Genomic DNA, 22,217 nt, shown 5'->3' on the forward strand with positions numbered 1-22,217 from the left:
TGTCTTTAAAAAAACAACTACATGAAACTTTGAAACAAAGTTGCCACTTGTTGTAGCAAGGTGCTTTAGCAAACTTGAGTGTCATGGAATACATGCACCAGAAACAGGGTACACTTTGTGACTTGTCAGATAAATGTCAGGAAGCTAGGTTAGCTATGTGCAGCAAAATTACTAGCTAGCGCTCTGTTTGGCTAGCTACCTACTTGGCTGAACACAGAGCACTAGTGCACTGTTCTCTGATTGGCTAAATAAATTTGTCTCGCTTGAGACTAAAGATGTGACATGTTGAATCTTGGAAACTCCAGCCGACAACATGAGACGTTCTAAAACTAGGCCGTTCAGATCATACAAACTTTGTCCTAAAACCCTTAAAACCGTTGTGTCGTGTCTCTTCTTATGTATGTGAACTAAGCATAAGGGGCAATTCTAAAGCAAAAGAATGATGATGATGATTTTTTACTTTAAAATGTAGCTTATGTCAAACAAAAATCAATGATTGCAAAGTTAAACAAACAATACGACTCCGCACAAGGACGACGTTTAACAAACAATGGTTTATTGAACTTTGCAATCATTGGTTTTTGTTTGAAATTTATTTTAAAGTGTAAAATCTGAGTCTAGCATCATTCTGTTACCGTGGCTATTTAAAATACCTTGTATAGGACGGCAGGTAGCCTAACGGTTAAGAGAATTGAGCCAGTAACCAAAAGGTCGCTGGTTTGAATCCCTGAGCCGACTAGGTGAAAAATCTGTCGATGTGCCCTTGAGCAAGCCACTTAACCCCAGTTGCTCTGGACAAGAACGTCTGCTAAATTACTCAAAAGTAAATGTACATATATAAGCCACCGCAATATAGCATTGCTGTTTTTAAAGGGATATTTTCTGATATTTTTTTTTTAAATCAAATCAAAGTTTATTTGTCACGTGCGCCGAATACAACAGGTATAGATAGACCTTACAGTGAAATGCTTACTTACAGGCTCTAGCCAATAGTGCAAAAGAGGTATTACGTGAACAATAGGTAAGTAAAGAAATAAAAACAACAGTAAAAAACAGTAGCGAGGCTATATACAGACACCGGTTAGTCAGGCTGATTGAGGTAGTATGTACATGTAGATATGGTTAAAGTGACTATGCATATATGATGAACAGAGAGTAGCAGTAGCGTAAAGAGAGGTTGGCGGGTGATGGGTGGCGGGACACAATGCAGATAGCCCGGTTAGCCAATGTGCGGGAGCACTGGTTGGTCGGGCCAATTGAGGTAGTATGTACATATGTACTTGAATGTATAGTTAAAGTGACTGTGCATATATGATAAACAGAGAGTAGCAGCAGCAAAAAATATGGGCTGGGGGGGCACACAATGCAAATAGTCCGGGTAGCCATTTGATTACCTGTTCAAGAGTCTTATGGCTCGGGGGTAAAGACTGTTGAGAAGCCTTTTTGTCCTAGACTTGGCACTCCGGTACCGCTTGCTATGCGGTAGTAGAGAGAACAGTTAATGACTGGGGTGGCTGGAGTCTTTGACAATTTTTAGAGCCTTCCTCTGACACCGCCTGGTGTAGAGGTCCTAGATGGCAGGCAGCTTAGCCCCAGTGATGTACTGGGCCGTACGCACTACCCTCTATAGCGCCTTGTGGTCGGAGGCCGAGCAATTGCCGTACCAGGCAGTGATGCAACCAGTCAGGATGCTCTCGATGGTGCAGCTGTAGAAAACATCTGTTTTATCAAAGAAGTAGCCTGTTTTACATAAGCCCTACTTACACTGATTGGAATGATTTTGCGCATTGGTGAAGAAAAAAAATGGTAAGTGATAGCATCCAATCCGTGAAACCGTCATCCTCCTACTGACTGCTCCTCTGCTTGTTGCAGTTTAACACATGCTTATCCATCAGTGAACGATGCATGGTGGTATTGGATCAATCATTGAGGGGCCCAATACAGTTTTTCAATCATTAGCCTTGCAGGCTGTAGTGACACACTCATCTGAGTCACACGCTCACTCGGGCAATTCATGGCGCCGCCGGCCAGCGGGCATTACTGACAATCAGCGGGGCTTAAATAGCAGTAAATAACGCTGTGCTGGTGATTAAAACGCTAAACTCGCCCAAGGCTCCATTCTAGCTGGTACTCCTTCATTCTCACATCCATCCCTCTTCAGTGAGCGACTGATCACTCCTGGTGCAACCAGACCCACTGTGTCCACTGTGTTATTTTAGCCTGTGTTTAAGGGATTCAGCAAGTAGCATTAACTAATAGGATACGTTTAGAGTATGACTCATTAGTCCATCAATGACATTTACAGCTAACCGACAACTAACTGTTTCAGTGAACTCAATGATACAGTATCCTTCCTATAGTGTCGTAAAGTGGTTACATTTGGTTCCTCTAGCCTACTTTTTTAGGCTTGTTAGTTGAAAAGGAGGCCAGGCAGGCGTTCAAGTCTGGCATTCCTTGGTGTTGTTCACAGATCATGAAAAGCAGCCAGGTTATCCTAAAAGCAGACGGGATTAGGAAGAAGCCTTCAATCCCCTGGTAGGCCTAGGCAGTGTGACGTCAACCCTGGCTGTGTCTCAAATGGCACTCTATTCCATAGTGCACTACTTTTGACCAGGGCCCATAGAGTTCTGGTCAAAAGTAGTGCATTATATAGGGAATAGGGTGCCATTTGAGACGTACAACCTTACGAAAAAAGATTGCCGTCAGAGTGCAGTATAACAGCAGTACACTGTAGTATAACTGTAGTTAGAATGCAGTAGAACTGCAGTAGGCTGCAATTACTGAGTCCAACATAACACAGTCGACTGCAGTTACTGCACTTTTACTGCAGTTTCAGAACTGTTATCTTTTTTTGTAAGGCCACCCCTCTGGCCAGAGGTCTGCTCCCCCCCCCCCCCCCCCCCCCCCCCCCCTCCGCCGAAACATGCAGCAATTACACCCCAACAGAACACTGTGACATGTATTAGTGACTCCCACGTAAAAAACAATTGCTCCATTAGGTAGCCTAATAACAGTCTAAATGGCTTGGGCCAGCACCGTCAGCAAACAGAGTAACAGACCATAGCCCAAGGCATAATACATTGGAAAACGCAGAAACACAGAGTAAAACAGGTTTAGTTACAGTTTTTCCCTCTTAAATCAAACCGTTCCTTCTGACAGGTACGGTGCAGGAGCTCTGAAGTCACATGGCACTGCATAACCTTCTTAGTAGGTCTGTGTTGGGCTTATTGTGTTGCATGCGGCCAGGTCCCACAACAGAGCCACCTAGCCACCTTTTAGTGGAGTATTAGGTCTGACTACAACAATGTCTGACCCACATCTGACCTCACAAAACCAGAGTTTACACCCCTGAGCCCTTCACTGATCTACCCCCCAGAATCTCTGAACAGGCTATGTCGTGTTATGCTTAGAATGTAATGCCATGTCTTAGGATGCTGAAACATTGCAAATGTGTAGTATAGTAAGCAATGTATGTATTAGCTTAAAGTACAGACAATGGAAGATTAGATTAATTGAGCAGAATTAGCCTAAATCAACTAGCTAGGTTACTAATTTTGTCAAGACAGCTAACTGTTCAAATGGTTCTTTAGTATACACAGTTGGCTAACACATCACATTTACAGAAGCCGCGTAGGTACAATTCACCCTAGCCTTGGCATATTCAGGCTGATAAACAAACATTCTCACTGAACACTGAATGTCCCACTCAGAAAGGCATTTTCGAATTTGCAAGATAGGGCCGATGGGGAAAACAAACAGCTGTCCTACTTAAATGGCTGAGGTTTACATATCGAATCAACAAGGGAGTAAACTTGCTGAGTAGAGTTCAGTTTCCTTCATGTATAACTTCACCGCCCCCCACTAAAACAAAGGTAATTGACTTAACAGACTACTAGATAGATTCTTAGATTGTGTGATTTTCTGAATAATTTGCGTGACAGATTGTCAATTTGGTTTTCTACCCTCTCCCAACAATTCATTGATTAGTTGATGCGATCAATGAAAAAGCATGTCAAGTAACCAAAGAAAAATGTAAAAAGAAAAATATATGAGATAAATTGCTGCAACGTCTATCTCATCATGATATTCCAATTTGGCTAGCTACTGTAGCTAAACACAAAAGATGGAACAAGCTTGATTTGAGTTGAGAGGATGACTGAGCTGAGTAGCTAGGTAACGGTCAGACCAACACAGCTGTCGTGCCAGCGCAAAGTAGGAATGGCGAAAGACAAATGGGAAACTTATAAGGGTTCGATAAGAAAGTACTTTGAATTTGTGAACATACCAAAACGATTGCGAATCTCTCCTCCAATTCACCTGGCTCCGGCATAGGCAGCTTCAGAGGCATGCTATGTCCCCTGAAATCAGTTTGTTGGTCCATACTCCCTGCGTTCCCCATGTTTCAGCTTGGTTTGGCTGGATCACAACTACAACTATCTAACGTTACACCTTCCTCCTCGACTTCAGAAATCACAACAAGTTAAAAAAAAAACGAAACAAATGTACCCGCGCAAATGCCTCTTGTTCGCAAATATACCTGTTTTATCCCAGCCTCACCACTTTAACAGAAAACACACGTGAGGAAATCAGCACATCACGATGGTTCCAAAGAGCCGAGTCCTCGTGAAGCATTATAATGGAATGGGGGACTTGGTGGAAACTTGAATCGAAGCAACAAACGCGCAATATTTATAGGACCAAAGAAATCTATCCATATCTTGCACAATTTCTGCTCCACTCCCATTTAGTTGTAATGACGATGTGCATGATTCAGGTTTAGGAATCCCTGTCTGTGTAGCAAGCTAATCTCTGCAGTGCTGACCAACGAATACAGTAAAGAGTCTAGTCTACTCATACGTCACCGATACACAGCACACACACACAATCACATCTCTACACAATGAGCCCTTTCAGAGACAAGCCTTCTATTTGGCTTTGCCAAAAGCGTAGTTAAGGAGATGTTGTGTAGAGTTGCATGCTGGTAGATGCAGACCCGTTCATGGTGTATAACCTGTGTATAACATGTGTATAACAACCAATTTACCTCATCTAAAACACTAATTACAATTACACTAATCCAAGTCCAGTATTTAAGCCTCATAGCCCCGAATAATTAGGATAATTGGGAAATCTTCATATACAGCCATAATAGATAGGCATGGGATAGAATATTCACTATACTGGAGGTTGAGAGAAAAAAGGCTAAACAATCTATTAGGCCTACTTCTACTCCTTATTAGAAGATATAAGATAATGTGTTGCTAACAGGGCGGAGTCCCATTGCTTTTGAGAGGATGACATCAGCTCGGGGAGAGTTTCCATGGAGAGCAGAGGTTCTCCAGATGCACAGTGGCATTATTGAACAACACAGCCTGATACAACAGAGCGTCAGTCATGTCATATTAGCGGTCAGCTGGCTACACACATCGCATCAGGGACACAATGCAGAGAGAGGCTGACCTCATACCATTAAATGCTCCAAATCGTATTGTTGGCGACTTACCCGTTCTGACATTCTCCTTCTCTGTTTGGTTTCTCGCCATTCAACCTTTATTATCGAGATAAGTGATTAAGCAGGATTTCTACTGGCTTGATTAAGTCAACCAAATTCACTGTCACTGAGTCAGTTAATGAAAGTGACATTTTAGGCTACAACATGGGCAAAGCATGAAAATACTTTTGTGAAAAAGCACACTATATATACAAACGTATGTAGACAACCCTTAAAATGAGTGGATTCGGCTATTTCACAGCCACACCCGTTGCTGACAGGTGCATACAATCGAGCACACAGCCATGCAATCTCCATAGGAAAACATTGGCAGTAGAATGGCCTTACTGAAGAGCTCAGTGACTTTCAACATGCCACTGTCATAGGATGCCACCATTCCAACAAGTCAGTTCATCAAATTTCTGCCCTGCTAGAGCTACCCTGGTCAACTGTAAGTGCTATTATTGTGAAGTAGAAACGTCTAGGAGCAACAACATCCCAGCCGCGAAGTGGTAGGCCACACAAGCTCACAGAACGGGACCGGCGAGTGCTAAAGCACATAGCACATAAAATCATCTGTCCTCGGTTGCAACACTCACTACCGAGTTCCATACTGCCTCTGTTAACATCGTCAGCACAAGAACTGCACACAAGCCTAAGATCACCATGCCAAGCGTCAACTGGAGTGGAGTAAAGCTCACTGCCATTGGAATCTGGAGCAGTGGAAACGCATTCTCTGGAGTGATTAATCACGCTTCACCATCTGACAGTAGGATGGACAAATCTGGTTTTGGCGGATGCCAGGAGAACACTACCTGCCACAATGCATAGTGCCAACTGTACAGTTTGATGGAGGAGGAATAATGGTCTGGGGCTGTTTTTCATGGTTCGGGCCCCTTTGTTCCATTGAAGGGGAATCTTAACGCTACAACATACAATGACATTCTAGACGATTCTGTTCTTCCAATTTTGTGCAACAGTTTGGGGAAGGTCCTTTCCTTTTTCAGCATGACAATGCCCCCGTACACAAAACAAGGTCCATACAGAAATTGTTTGTCAAGATCGGTGTGGAAGAACTTGACTGGCCTGCACAGACCCTTGACCTTAACCCCATCAAAAACCTTTGGGATGAATTGGAACACCGACTGCGAGCCAGGCCTAATCGCTCAACATCAGTGCCCGACCTCACTAATGCTCTTTGTGGCTGAATGGAAGAAAGTCCCCCCAGAAATGTTCCAACATCTAGTGGAAAGCCTTCCCAGAAGAGTGCAGGCTGTTATAGCAGCAAAAGGGGGACCAACTCCATGCCCACGATTTTAGAATGAGATGTTCGACGAGCATACTTTTGGTCATGCAGTGTTAAATGTGTAAATGTACAATATTTGAAGTTACAGATTTTTTCCCTTTGCAACTAATTGCAGGCATACAACAACAATTCTAATACCTGTTTCAAAACCAGTAAGCCTATCTCAATAACATTGTCATTACAATCATGCCCTTTATTTTACATAATATTATAACCTTCATCACATAGCTATAATAATTGGCCTTTCTTTTTAGGCCTTAGGGGCTCAACAACTCGCCTATTATTCTGTACACAAAACGCCACAAATGAACCAATGAACATACAGAACAGCAGTGCTCAGCAGAGCTATGCCTGTAAAAGACACAACAATGAACATACCAACACCAGTCAACAATAGCAGGGTCTCTCTCAGACGTCTGCCGTGGAGAGCAGCCAAGGCTGTGGAGTGAGTGGGATAGACACAGACACGATGCTGCAGCTGATGATGAGGCAGCGCACAGTAGATGGTGTGTGTGTGTGTGTGTGTGTGTGTGTGTGTGTGTGTGTGTGTGTGTGTGTGTGTGTGTGTGTGTGTGTGTGTGTGTGTGTGTGTGTGTGTGTGTGTGTGTGTGTGTGTGTGGATGGATGGAGATGGGAATGAGAGACATTGATTTCCTGGTGGAGGACGGGGGTGGTTGAAGACATGACAGGGCCTCAGCTGGCTGAGAAAGGCAGGGAGACAGGGTGTCAGTAGTCAAATCAAATCAAATTGTATTTGTCACATGCTCCGAATACAACTGGTGTAGACCTTACAGTGCAATACTTACCCCTTAACCAACAATGCAGTTTTAAGAAAATACATTTTAATAAAAAAAGAGATAAGAATAACAAACAATTAAAGAGCAGCAGTAAATAACAATAGCGTGCCTATATACAAGGGGTACCGGTACAGAGTCAATGTGCAGGGGCACCGGTGTCGAGGTAATTGAGATAATATGTACATGTAGGTAGAGATTTTAAAGTGACTATGCACAGATAATAACAGAGAGTAGCAGCAGCGTAGAAGGGGGGGGGTGGGGGGCAATGTAAATAGTCTGGCTAGCCTTTTGATTAGTAGTCCTCTGGAACTGAAGAGAAGAGAGGCTAAATAGTCAAAAACATGTTTTTCTATGACAACTGCTAGGCTAAACACTATAGTATATGTTTTGTGTCACAATGAATAATGACCTAATAGACACCTCCAGAGAAGGCTCTTTTGGCCTAATCCACATAGAAGAATGGGAGAATACGATGCTTCAGGGGGGAGACACCCCACAGCTGCTCAGTGCTGCGAGGCCTAGAGAAATCCCCACTAAGGCAATCCTAAGAGGGCCCAAAGTGCACCGCGAGGAAATGTAAAATGCCAAACAGATGCCCAAAATAAAGAGAGCACAATCAAATCTCTGTGCCAGGAATCTCCCAGGGACACCATTTCACAGATGTTGCTAAATTTGTCTACAAAGCTAAAGGAAGTAGTGTTCTTAAACGTCAGAGTGCTCATGAGAGAGGGAGAAGACGTGGCACAAAGAGAACATTGTGGTAGAGCCACGACAGAGCCAGAGTTTGCAACCCTCCCTAACCCCAAAGTTGTCTGTTGATCAGTGGGCAAGATTTTACACATCACCCACATAGGGACTCCACTCGGGTCATTCTATAAACCACAGGAGGCTGCTGTCGGGAGAACGGCTTATAATAAAGGCCGGAACGGAGCAAATGGAATGGCATCAAACACCTGGAAACCATGGAAACCATGTGTTTGATGTATTTGATACCATTCCACCTATTCCGCTCCAGTCAATACCACGAGCCCGTTCTCCCCAGTTAAGGTGCCACCAACCTCCTGTGCTATAAACATAAATACAATTTGACATTTCGAAAGGCCCATTTTAGTTCAGAGTAAACAGTGGTATAGGAGGTTGGAAGTGATAATTTTCAGGCCAATTAAGCATTGTGGACAGAATATTGGGTTCGTTAAAGTTTCCAGCTGAAGGAAGGCTTTACACATATCTTGTCTGAGTGTTGTAAATCCTAAACTGAGAACGTAATGTCAGATGCATCATAGAATGAAGAGGCCCTCTAGTGCATATAAAGTGTATTACAGGGGAAATAAAATGAAGATGCAACACACAGCATTCACACTACTTTGGAGGAAATATTATATATTTAAATGTGATTCACACAGCGAGAAGGAACATTTAAAACATAACTAGCACTCAACGTTGTTTCGTAGACCTGCCAGTGTGTATGCCAGTCTGACGTGGTGGTACTGAATCTCATCTGTTGTGAGTCATCCAGATAAGCCTGAGGAAGCTATTTTCAGAGCTAGGGCTCCCTAATAGTATTTCTGCTGAGTTACGTTTGTAATGGTTCAGCTACTCTCTGCAATGGAACTGCTACAGGCGACATACAAATGTGCGTCCCAAATAGCACCCTACTCTCTCTATTGTGCACTACTTTTCCCATGGGCTTCATTGGGAACAGGGTGCCATTTGGGACGTAACCACTCCCAGCATAGAGTAATTGGAATGTAATAAGAACTGCATCTATTCCAAGATAATTTGTTACTATTTACCTAATGACAATTCAGATACTTGACAACACAAGGGTCATCTGTTTTTTGTTACGTGATCGGTTTTCTGTATTTGTAAGGATAGTCTTGGCATTCAATCTTCATCAAATGAACAACAGTGGGACTGGGGGGGGAGGGGGGGGGGGGGGTGACCTGGAGGAGTCAGAGACGGAGAACTCTAAAGATGATACTTTTGTTGGGACTTAGAGGAAGTCTACTATTAGCAGAGCGAGAACCACGCTGTATTTACCCCACAATATCAATAAATCAAGGTTTCACGTTGAAACTTCAAATGCATCTCTACATTCAAGAAGTTATGAGTTGTGCATGTCATGACATACATACAGTGGCTATTACTTGAACATGATTACTCTGGTAAATTTTATATAGATAAATCAATGTTTTGAAAAGTTAAAAAAAAGGCTATTACTTTTTGCATGTGCACCCAGTTCTCATCCTCAGAGGAAATGTATGCAAGAAAAGCACAAGGCTGTGCTGGTAGCCTCAAGGTTGAGAGGTGTTCCTGTCTGAATCCCAGAGCTGACAGGGTTCATCTGACAGGGCTAGGCTGGAGTGGTTGCTGGCATCAAAATAACACACACACAGTACTTATTGCCAGCAGGTGACAATAAATTGTATAATGTGATCTGTGATCAAAGTTGATCCTCGGTTGAGTTGATGCGTTTGTCACATGGTCACTGATCTTTGGAACAAGAATACACAGAGCCAAGCCTCAAGAATCAATCAGACTTTATTATCTGCTGGCAATAAACTGGACTGAATGTTGCTGAACTTCTCACAGTTGTACACGAGTATCTTAATAGGTTCCTAATATGATTATGAATAATAAGTAAAGGATTTACTACAGTCTTCATGCTACGTCATGTAGAAGTAGGGGAGAGAGGTACTAGAGAGCGAAGGAGTTTACCTGTAAGGGTGTATATGAGTAAAGGTGAAAGTCTGTAGATTTCTTGTACAAGCCTGAGCTGCAGTCTTTGGTAAAAACGTTGAATATATACAGTATCAGTCAAAAGTTTGGACATACCTACTCATTCAAGGGTTTTTCTTTATTTTTACTATTTTCTACAAGTGACTAGGCGTTGGGATTAATAATAATAATATTAAGAGTAAAAAACTAAGTAGCAGCAGCGTATTTGTATTTGTATTTACAGTATTATGGACCCCCATTAGCTGCTGCCGTCCTCTATTAACCTCAGTAATTTTCCATCCAAGTTGTCAGACCCCGTGGCTTGTCACTGTTGATAGGCAACAATAATTTTTTCACTTCTTCCACACTCACTTTACGGAATTCAAAATTCATTCATAATTGGGTCAGTTATACTTGGATGTGTAGTGTCAGCGTTTGTTGCTGGCATGTCATGCCAAGTTTGCTAATCTTTAAACTATTAAAATAAAGAAAGTCGTACACTCCATGTATAATCTCCCAGCAATTTAATGGGTATTTACCAACATTTCCAGCATCACTGTGCCTCAAGTGTGTCAAGTGCAGGGTCTGGTTGCTCCTCATTACACACCACAGACCAACAAATATTGTTTACATCCACATAAGAATCACAAAAAAAACTTCTCGTATGACCTCTTATACACTATATTAGGCTTGGTTTTCCTAGATATGGCTACTATATTGTGATCACTATATCCGATGGATTTGGATACTGTTTTAACATTTCTGCAGCATTGGTAAAGATGTGATCAATTCATGTTGATGATTTCATTCCTGTGCTGTTTGTAACTATCCTGGTAGGTTGACTGATAACCTGAACCAGGTTGCAGGCACTAGTTGCAGTTTGAAGCTTTCTCTTGAGTGAGCAGCCTGATGAAAGCCAGTCAATATTTAAATCACCCAGAAAATATACCTCTCTGTTGATATCACATACATTATCAAGCATTTCACACATGTTATCCAGATACTGACTGTTAGCACTTGGTGGTCTATAGCAGCTTCCCTCCAGAATGGGCTTTAGGTGAGGCAGATGAACCTGTAGCCATATTACTTTAACAGTATTTAACATGAGATCCTCTCTAAGCTTTACAGGAATATGGTTCTGAATATAAACGATAACACCTCCACCTTTGGCATTTCTGTATTTTCTGTAGATGTTATAACCATGTATTTCTACCACTGTATCATCAAAGGTATTATCTAAGTGAGTTTAAGAGATTGTCAGAATATGAATGTCATCTGTTACTAGCAAATTATTAATTTCATGAACCTTGCTTCTTAAGCTACATATGTTAACGTGGACTATTTTTAACACTTTTCTGGGATGCTTAATTGTTTTCATTGCCTTACTGGGAATCTTAGCAGAATTAGACACGCTCATGTTATTTATGTTAGTGCAGGGAGAGCTGCACACAGTGGACTTCCTGCTAGGGCACACCGCCTCAGTGCTAACAGTATCACTCTGGTTCATAGGCACATGATTACTGCATACAATACCTGTGGGATGAGCAGAGGCATTCAGGGCAGTAAGAGAGACATAAATTACGTTGCTAACATTGTGTCTTCCAACGCCCCTGGGATAAACGACATTTGCTGAAGCATTATGACAACTCAGCGACACAATGATAGGGATTAACTGAGCTGGACTTTGGTAATTGATAAGTCATTGTCTCAACACAGCCTTATAATGCTGTGAAAGGATCCAGGAACCAAAATGATTTGGGTGGATCCCATCCTCCTTATAAAACTACCTTTGTTTCCAGAAGGTATCAAAATTGTCAGTAAAAGTTACACCCACAGAGCTACAATTGTCTCGTAGCCAGTTATGGAGGGCATGAAGTCTGCTGAAACATTCAATGCCACAATTTAGGGAGGGCAGAGGGACAGATATTATGGGGTGTTTGTTGGTGTCAAGCAGTGACTCAATCAGTTCTTTAAAATACATCTTCAGCTGTTCTCAGCTGCCCTTCATAATGTAGTTGAATCGCACATGAACTATGGTAGACAACATTTTCTGATGCTGATTTAAAATGTTTGGAAGCAGCTTATTGATGTCTTGTACTCATGCTCCTGGATAGCACAACGTTTTAGCTCCAGGGACTGAGACACGTCTCACCATTGAGCTACCCAATACAACGGCCGGAGACGGGAATGGAGAAATCTGCCCATTCCTACCCCTCACACTATCCGTTGAACCTTTCACGGGGCCACGAGAAGCAAGATAGCGTAGGCCCACTGCTCGCAGCGATAGGTCCAGACCTCCCACAGCAGACAGTGCCCCGTCAGATCCAGAGAGAGGGAAAGTGGACGAACTCGATGAAGCCGCTGCTGGAGTCAGCGTAGTATGAGTCAGCACCATCCTCATAGACACAGGCAATCCCAGCAATGAAGGCGCAGGTAGATCAGGCACCAGTGCAGCGAAGCTATTCCGTATGTCAATCTGCTCCGAACCTCTCGCAGTCACTCCTGTCCGCTTAGAAGCATGCCGCTGCCTTCGGTTTCAACGACTTGTGACATGGGACCAACGCTGATTGGACCAATCTTCTTGCTGTTCTTCTTGTGTGGATAAAGCTGTCTCGGAGCCTTTTGGTCTGAGACCCGATGCTCTGGTACCACTTGCTGACAGTAGCAGAGAGAACAATCCATGACTTGTGTGGCTGAAGTCTTTGGCAATATTTTGAGGACTCCTCTGACGCCGCCTAATATAGAGGTCCTGGATGGCGTGGAGCTCAGCCCCAGTGATGTACTGGGTCATCCGCACCACCCTCTGTAGTGCCTTGCGGGCGAGGGCGGTGCATTTGCCGTTCCATGCGGTGCAGCAGTCAGTCAAGATGCTCGGTGCAGCTGTTGAGGATCTGAGGGCCCATGAGAAATCTCTTCAGCCTCCTGAGGGGAAGAGGCGCTGTGCAGATATGTATGTGGACCATGTTAAGTCCTTAGTGATGTGGACACCAAGGAACTTGAAGCTCTCAACCCACTCCACTACAGCCCCGTCGATGTGAATGGGGGCACGCTCGCCCCCGTTTCCTGTAGTCCACGATCAGCTCCTTGGTCTTCCTGACGTTGAGGGAGAGTCTGTTGTCCTGGCACAACATTGCCAGGTCCCTAACCTCCTCCCTGTAGGCTGTCTCATCGCTGTCTGTGATCAGGTCTACCACCGTTGTGTCGTCAGCAAACTTAATGATGGTGTTGGAGTCGTGCGTGGCCACGCAGTAGTACGTCTGAATGTACTCATGTACAGTATGTTTTTCTTGAACAGTGGAACATTGTTATGGATTTAAGTCAACAATTGTTTATGTAAAGGGGAAGACGTGAAGACAGGTGAAGGTAAGAGGTGACCTCAACGTGATCAAGACAAAGGAGATGATTGTGGACTACAGGAAAAGGAGGATCGAGCACGCCCCCATTCTCATCGATGGGGCTGTAGTGGAGCGGGTTGAGAGCTTCAAGTTCCTTGGTGTCCACATCAACAACAAACTATCATGGTCCAAAACACACCAAGACAGTCATGAAGAGGGCACAACAAAGCCTATTCCCCCTCAGGAGACTGAAAAGATTTGGCATGGGTCCTCAGATCCTCTAAAGGTTCTACAGCTGCACCATCACGAGCATCCTGACTGTACATCACTGGGGCAAAGCTTCCTGCCATCCAGGACCTCTATACCAGGCGGTGTCAGAGGAAGGCTCTAAAAATTGTCAAAGACTCCAGCCACCCTAGTCATAGACCGTTCTCTCTGCTACCGCACTGCAAGCAGTACCGAACCGCCAAGTCTAAGTCCAAGAGACTTGTTAACAGCTTCTACCCCCAAGCCATAAGACTCCTGAACAGCTAATCAAATGGCTACCCAGACTATTTGCACCCCCCCCCCCCCCCCTCTTTTAAGGTGCTGCTACTCTCTGTTTAATATCTATGCATAGTCACTTTAACTCTACCTACATCTACATATTAGCTCAATTACCTCGACTAACCGGTACCCCCGCACATTGACTCTGTACCGTTACCCCCTGTATATAGCCTCGCGATTGTTATTTTACTGCTGCTCTTTAATTGTTAGTATTTTTTATTTAAAAATGTACTTATCTATTTTTTACTTAACACTTATTATTCTTAAAACGGCATTGTTGATTAAGGGCTTGTAAGTAAGCGTTTCACTGTAAGGTCTACATCCGTTCGAATTCGGCGCATGTGACAAATAACATTTGATTTGATTTGACGTGTGTAAAATTGTGAAGTGTTGTTTACTGCAGGGGTGTTGGAGGGGGTGTATATTTTTTGTGTAATTAGTTAGATATAAATATTCTCCTTTAGCTAATTGACCTTGGAATCTGAGATTTATTACCATAAATATTATAAAATCATGACTTTAATGAGTGTTTGGTGCATGCTTTTGTACATATTATAACCCCCCCATTAATTTGTGGTTTAGGCTCCCACCATTTGGATTATTTTGGAACTGCACGGTCCATGCACCTTGACTAGCTCACATTAGTTAGCAGTAATGTGACCAACATCAATCAACATGAGGCTTTTTTTTATTACCAATTAAATATTGGACATGGTTTATGAAAACATTGTAACAAAATTATTATTTATTTTTCCAACCATTTGTCTATAGTTTTGCTGTATTTGTTAAGACTGTAGATACCATGTTTAGCCATGTTTACCAATATTCCATGGGTTTACTGACCACAATCCATTGAATTAATATTAAGAAGTGTTGATTATTTGGTGTCTGGAGAGCACAACGCATGGAAGAAAGATTTCAGTCGTGCTGAGCCCCGGATGTTCTGGATGTCTAGTGACGTCCCTGGTCCAGAGTCCAGACTCCGTCATTATTTACAATTCATTACTAGCTTTTCTTACACATTTTTTGACAACAATACCAACCCAATTATGTAAAGTCAAAGGAGTTTGAGGTTTAATGTCTCTTTATGTGTAACAGTGTCTTTGGATGTCAACTGTTCGTAATGAGTTGAAGCTGTGTTTGTGTCTGCGCGAAACACCTCTACTGCTCCACAGTGACTCCTTCCCCCAAGCTCCTTTAAATTCCTTCTGCATCCTAGATTCCCACTGCATTCATGTTGTACTTCTTATTCTTCAAATAAATACGTCTGCCTTGGATTGTAGGTGTCATATTTTAGAGTTGACATCATCCTTGTCATTATATGTCTATTGTAGCTATTAATTGAGCTGTGTTTAGGTGAATATTTGTGAATATGGAAATGTCAATAAACCAGAAATGTTTTCTCTTGAACAGATTTGTTTAAATTCATCACCACTGAAGATGACACGGACGCTGATGTCGGCGAAGATGTCCCCCTTGTCCTGTCACCTCTCACCTGAGACCAGTGCAGTTCTCATGACGATCGGGCGGTTTAAGAGGGCAGAGTGTATTTACCTGTATAAGAATGGCCAGGTGACAGAGAGGAGTCTGATCACCCAGGAGCTGGAGAGAGGCAATGTGTGTTAGAGGCTGAAAGCCATCAGGGAGTCAGATCATGGATTCTACACACTGTATGTCAGTCCATCCAGGGAGAACAGCAGGAGGTGGCTACGGTGGATTTATCGTTCCATGATGGTGCTCTATAACAACACTAGTACAGTATACTATTTATAAACGCTATGGCATTCAATTGGATAATATGACAGATGTTGATTTGAAGGTAATAATGAATACATTTTGTTTTACATTATCATTATTCATGGATTTCCATCCTGAATAATGGACAATTAGGAAAATGGTATTTGGGTGAGTAATTACTTATTTCTCTGTTTTGTTTATTGAACTCCACAAGGGTTTACATAGCCCTGCCTACAGTATATCTACCGTAGTACCCCATCATTTCCCCTAATTAAATTCATTACCAGAAATGGGCCAATAAAAACTTGCTGTTAATTAACCGAATGAAGCTAACCGGATCCCACTGGTGCCCACAGTCCCTACATGAGAGAGGGATGAGTTATTGGAGTAGTCTAATGCACTGTATCTTGCTCGTCTTGTATTCAAGTGATGTAGTCTACCACACATAACACACCTCTGGTTTCCACCATTAGTTCAGCCTCAAGAGTATTTATTACGTGAGACCCAGGGGGTCAAGCTGAAGAGGGAGGAATCGGCTGGTGAGCTTGGTAAGTGAGAGTCTGGAGGAGAGAAGATTGATTGGTTCTGGGAACATGATCTATATCAGTTTGCCAGACTAATTCATGCACGATAATCAATAAATAATTGAATAATGAACCATTAACTGATGTATTGATTGTCATTAATTAACCTGTCAAACTGAATAATATCGATAATGTTCTTTTATTGTTGATTTTATAACGGTTGATAATCTGATGACAGTTGACATCAGAGAGGCTGGATGAGTAAAACAAATTCTGTTTTTGTATAAAAAAAAATCTTTGTCCAGTACGAGGTGAGTAATCGGTGTCCTGATACCCAGAAGCTATTTTCTGTCATAAGAGACGGTGGCAGAAACATTAAGTTACAAATAACGTGAAAAAAACACACAATCGCACAATTGGTTAGGAGCCCGTAAAACGGCAGCCATCTCCTCCGACGCCATCATCAAGATGAGACAGAATGTGGGACTTTGCTGTCTGTGTGCCCCGGGACCCCCGCCTTCCTCCTGGTCATACAGTACCAGTGGAGCCGCCCAAGGGCTGCTGGAGAGAATGGAGGAGATGTTTGCAGAGGGTTGTTGGGGACACACTGATTCTATTCATCCATGCTGACGGCCTGAAAGAGCAGAGCACTGAGCCGTTTCGCCAAGCAGGGGGCCAGGACCTCCAGCAGCTTGTGGAGAAACGTGGGAGCAGGTACCATGTCCTCAACATTAAGGATAGGGCCCATGTCACTCAGGTCTCAGATCTGCTGGAGTAGGTAGAGGAGATAGTGGCATGAAACAGAGAGTGTTTCTACAACAGTCAGACCTACCAGGAGGCAAAGGCCAAGGTCGGAGAGATGGAGGGAATAATACAGAAGAGAGAGGGGTGAGGAAAGGGAGATGACACAGAAGCTTGAGAAGGAGCTGCAGAACTATCTGAAGAAAGATGCCGTAGTTAAGAAGCTCAAAGGAGATATCACGATACTTCATGAAATAATAACTGAATTAGAGACAGTTGAAATAAGAAAGAAAATAAAAGAGCTGGGGAGGGAGACAGAACTAAAGAGATGTACAGAGAAGATGGAGAGAGAGGAGAGACACAGGCAGGCTATTGAGGAGATAAGGGAGAGGCCAGAGTTGACGCAGAGGGAAGCCTGATGAAGATAGTCCTGACTGATTTAGAGGGACATCATAATCTCATAGACTAAAGATGCAGAGGGAGTTCAGCAGACAGATGGAGAATGATAAGAGGGATGAAGGATGGAGAGACTGAAACAGAACTTGAAAGAGCTCAGCGAAGCTCACTCAGTGTTGGAGACTGGTGTGAGAAGGAAGAGGTCAGAGGGCACTGATAGGAGTGTTGGGCTGCGTCAGGAGAAACTCATTAAGTTGGCTTCTCCACAATCTGATGTGATTCACCATCTCAGTCCATGTGAAGAACCAGATCAGATCTACTGGTGTATGTCATGCTGACCGTGGGGAAAGCAGGTCAGAACAAATGTCTGGTCCTATCCACTGTGTCTAGAGAAGGAAGGGGGAAAGGTTCTGTAAAGATTTTTGATGAGACAGAATTCCAAAGCAATGTAGATTAGCGACCTTGCACTGGAATGGACTTTTAGAATGAGAGAACGACATTGTATTCACCTCACACGATTTATATTTCTTGAATCAAAGTGCACATTTCATGTTTAAACTTGAATTATAAAACGGTTTGGATCCTGTATGCTGATTGATTGCCGTTATTTATTCACGATAATCCACAGGTAATGCCTATTAACAGTTAAATGTTATTTATCAATGCACATCCACTGTCCCACAGCCCAGCCAGGAAATTCATCAACTTGATCTCCTCTGGGGAAAAAAGCATCTAGCGACCACAACTGAAATAATTCTGACATCATTGTGCAATCTGGTCCCATATTTGTATTTTATTTTAATCAATCAATCGATCAATACATTATTTCCCCAAGTTTCTAACACCATAGGAACCTCACCCCAATCACAATACAACCAGCATGATTTTGTGATAAACATTTATTTAGTAACTGTGAGTAACTACGCTTGTAGTGTTCTCATTACATGTAATCTGCAGTTTGTCAAAATGATACATTTATAAAAATTTTAGAAACATAAATCTACATACATCTAATACAAAACAAATATAGATGTGAGAATTCACTGGTCTGTTTAGTATTGCAAATTTGTAATATCGTGGACACGTGCTTGCAAGGAAGATCTCTAAACTGATGCTCAAATATGATAACATGACTCTGTGCTTAAATAAAAATACAATTTAAAAACATTCTTAGAAGAGCCCAGGGTAATTGCAAATAATGCTAATAACAAACACACCAGTCACTTTGGGCTTGTTTGGTTGAGGAAGAAAAATGTAGATAACTTGAAGGAAACCAAATACCTTTAAATAAATGGATAAAGCACAAACAGCTGGAATGTGGTTAATGTCAAGGTAATGTTATAAATATTAACATCTGAAATCTGCTATAACTGAAAAGTAAGTAGAAAAGAAAGTGCACAAACATAGCAAAAGGTCATCAAGCCCATTGTCAACCCCATTTCTGAGTGTGTCAGAGAAGGCGAGTGTCTTAGCGACGCAGCTTTTAGGGTCGTTCCACGAAATGAGTGCCGTTCCACGAAATGAGTGCCTTTTGCATCCCTTCGATATTTAAAGTAGAAATTGTAGACAAATATTGCATTTTTAAAAGCCTGTCATATTAAACAAAGTGCCCTTTAAAATAGACCACGTGGAAAGTGAAATCAATCTGATTCGTAGCCCTTCACACTCGCAGCGCTGTGTGGGTTTTGACTTGACAGCCTTTCTGAACTTGAGCACCTCGCCCAACAAAAAGTCGCCCCCATCCCTCCCGCTAAGTGGGCAACCGCCTTGACGTCGGTACAAGCAAGCCACGAGTCCAAATGCGCAGTTCACGTTTCCATATCATAAGACTCATGTCATATACCAGTGTCAACGTTCATGATCACTATGTTCGACGTATGGCTACAAGACGCCATGGAGTCACACCCGTGGTTGTTCAGAGCAGAATGAGCCCGTTTGTTTATTGTGAGAAACTCGCCGCGGCGCACACACCTGAATGCACTCACGACTCCTTTCAATGCTCAGCAAAATGAGGATCGGCTTCCCTGAATTGCATTGTGAAAGCCTAACCCTGTAATATCGTGTGTTATAACTTAGCTAGTCATGTTGGATGCAGGGTTGTGTTCCAAACAAAACAACTACAATTATGTTTCTCCGGTTCCTCAAAGGCACAGCTAGGAGATCTAAAAAAAAAAAAAAACACCTTTTGGTCATAAAAGTGCATTACAATTTCTTAGAAACAGTGTACACTTTAGAGAGGTGTGTGGCCACTTGAGGACCAGTCAGTCCTCTCACTCAAACCCTTGTCATTTCGATGTCTTGCGTTGCACCTAGCCCACATTTGCCAGCGATATTCATATCATGTTACTGAATGTATCCAGAGTATTTTCAGATTTCGTTATCAACAAATGTGACAAAAAAAGCACATTAAAATGTAAAACACACATAAAACCAACAGTATAACGTTTGGATTCAGTCTTGCGTCAGATTAACTGTTGTGTCATCTTTGGCCTACTAATTTCGCCATCATCTCAAAACTGTTCCCTTTCAATCGCTAACATGGTTATGCATATGCTTTTCATATTCCTTCTGTAAGAAACATTTCAACTTAGCCCTATCCATATAGGCCAGTGTAAAGGGCTAATATGAATAAAGACTTGCTAAAGTGCCAAAATTCTGCATTTTGTCCATCTGTACATCCTATTCCTTTTCAAATATGTTTTTCAAAAGGAACAGTGAACATCTAATCGTCAAATCACAGTGTAAAAGCAGGTGAACTGGTTCTAATCTTTTTGGACATTTTCTGGTGTTTCGTGGTGGAAAACTGAGCGGGTCAAGAATAACACGTCCACCCTGTTACCCCGTAGATAGACAGGCTGGAAATGTTTTAACAGGAAAAACATTTATTTGAAGCTTGCATTCAATTGCCCCTTCCTGTTGCACACAACATGCTTCCATTCCCCGTCACAAGGAAATAAGCTACACTACTCGAAAAGCACCTAATTGGTGGAACGACCCATTGAAGAGATTAAAGGCTAAACACAGGGGATATCATCTGTTAGTCTTGTACCGGTCGGACCGCTCACTCCTCCTCCTCCTCCTCCTCTTCCTCCATCACCTCCACCAGGAGTTCGGCTGTGCACGTGGCCTCGCCCAGGCTGTTGACAGCCTTGACGGTGTATTTGGCATCGTCGTCGCCGTTCACTTCCGAGATCACTAGGCTGCAGTTGCCCTCCTCGTCGTAATCAATCTGGAAGTGGCGGGTCTCCTTGATCGGCTGTTCGTCTTTGTACCACACCACCTCCGGATCAGGGTAGCCTGGGAAAACACAAACAATCTTTATACTGTATGTGTGTCTCAAATGGCACCTCCTATTCCCTGTATAGTGCACTACTTTTGACCCGGGCCCGGGCCTGTATATGTAAAGTAGGAGATTGTGATGCATGTGAATGAGAAGGTTGTGAGACGTTACCCTCGATCTTGCAGTCAAATCTTGCTGCGCTCCCCTCCACCACCTCCACATCCTTGATGACTGAGCTGAAGGTGGGCTTGACCTGGGTTTTCTCCTCATACTCCAGGCATTCAAGGAACTGGTTGTCCTCTATCAAACATGGGACAATGGGGGTAAACAAAATTACACATTGATTTTGCCTCAAGTTGAACTTAAAGTTGCACTATGCAAAAATTCACTCTGCCATTTCCTGGTTGCTAAAACTAATAGTCCACCTAATTTCAGTTGATGGTGACAAAATAAGCAAGTATAATGTAGAGAATCATTGTACCATCTAAACCGCTGTGAAATATATTTTCCATAACCAAAAATATTGTTGTTTCAGCAGTTTGAATCTGGTGTAGTAAACCGAAAGTAAAAGACGCAAAAACAAAACTTAAGGGGAAGCATAGAACTAGCACACATAGAACAGATCTACCGCTTCTTAGACTTGCTTTCAAGTAGAATGATAGATCTATAACTACACATTTCTATGTGAATTTGGTCCGGTTGCACAAAAAAGTTACATATACTGCTTTGAGTTTGAATGAGAGCAGCAGCTCCACTGGTAGCACCAGTAACTGTACCAACTAAAGTGCTTCAAAGAAAAGAGGGCAAATGTTCACAGGGAGGCATTAATAAAACAAACACCCATAGCTGAATGCCATCCCCTGCTCGGTGGTACGACAGAAAGGTTTGGAACATTCAGGAGGAGGTAAAAAAAGAAGAAGAAAGCCATGCCACCTTCAGTAGGAGAGCCTTTCTTGGCACTGACGCCCGCCAACATCGCCATTGATGACAGTCTTCCGATGGCCCGCACTGCATGTCCGGTTTTCTGCCATGAAATCAATGACACACTCGTTACATTCTGTCGCAATACAAACAGTCCTGGGTATAGGAATAGACATCATCAAGAAATGTTAAGAGGACGCTCATGAATGAATGGCCTTGTTTGTAACAATAAGAAATGGCCTGTTAGTTGGCCATGAAGTACAGAGTAGGGCTGTGTCCCACAGGCAGGCTATTAAGGAGATAAGGGAAAGGCCAGAGTTGACGCAGAGGGAAGCCTGATGAATATAGTCCTGACTGATTTACAGAGGGACATCATAATCTCAAAGACTAAAGATGCAGAGGGAGTTCAGCAGACAGATGGAGAA

The 22,217-nt window shown here is 42.7% G+C and overlaps 2 protein-coding genes across 15 annotated transcripts in view; both read right to left on the reverse strand.

Annotated features, from left to right (window-relative positions):
- LOC129821338 (formin-like protein 2) overlaps positions 1-4,880 on the reverse strand; it is a 79,149-nt gene extending 74,269 nt beyond the window's left edge. For 8 of the 12 annotated variants that reach the window (XM_055878921.1, XM_055878918.1, XM_055878917.1 and 5 more), the window contains exon 1: positions 4,286-4,879. In XM_055878921.1, the coding sequence (XP_055734896.1) occupies positions 4,286-4,399 (114 nt within the window). In that variant the 5' untranslated portion in view covers positions 4,400-4,879. Of the gene's footprint in view, positions 1-4,285 lie in introns of all 12 variants that reach the window. The other 4 variants (XM_055878914.1, XM_055878913.1, XM_055878912.1 and 1 more) reach the window with 1 other exon arrangement.
- A 13,484-nt stretch (positions 4,881-18,364) lies between these two features.
- Positions 18,365-22,217, reverse strand: part of LOC129821341 (myosin light chain kinase, smooth muscle-like) — an 88,753-nt gene continuing 84,900 nt past the window's right edge. For all 3 annotated transcript variants that reach the window (XM_055878928.1, XM_055878927.1, XM_055878929.1), the window contains 3 exons: positions 21,805-21,895; positions 21,043-21,171; positions 18,365-20,888 (listed from right to left, as the gene is read on the reverse strand). In XM_055878928.1, the coding sequence (XP_055734903.1) occupies positions 20,653-20,888; positions 21,043-21,171; positions 21,805-21,895 (456 nt within the window). In that variant the 3' untranslated portion in view covers positions 18,365-20,652. The remainder of the gene's footprint in view (positions 20,889-21,042; positions 21,172-21,804; positions 21,896-22,217) is intronic.

This window comes from Salvelinus fontinalis, chromosome 23 (genome assembly GCF_029448725.1).
Source record: "Salvelinus fontinalis isolate EN_2023a chromosome 23, ASM2944872v1, whole genome shotgun sequence".
Classification (NCBI taxonomy): domain Eukaryota; kingdom Metazoa; phylum Chordata; class Actinopteri; order Salmoniformes; family Salmonidae; genus Salvelinus; species Salvelinus fontinalis.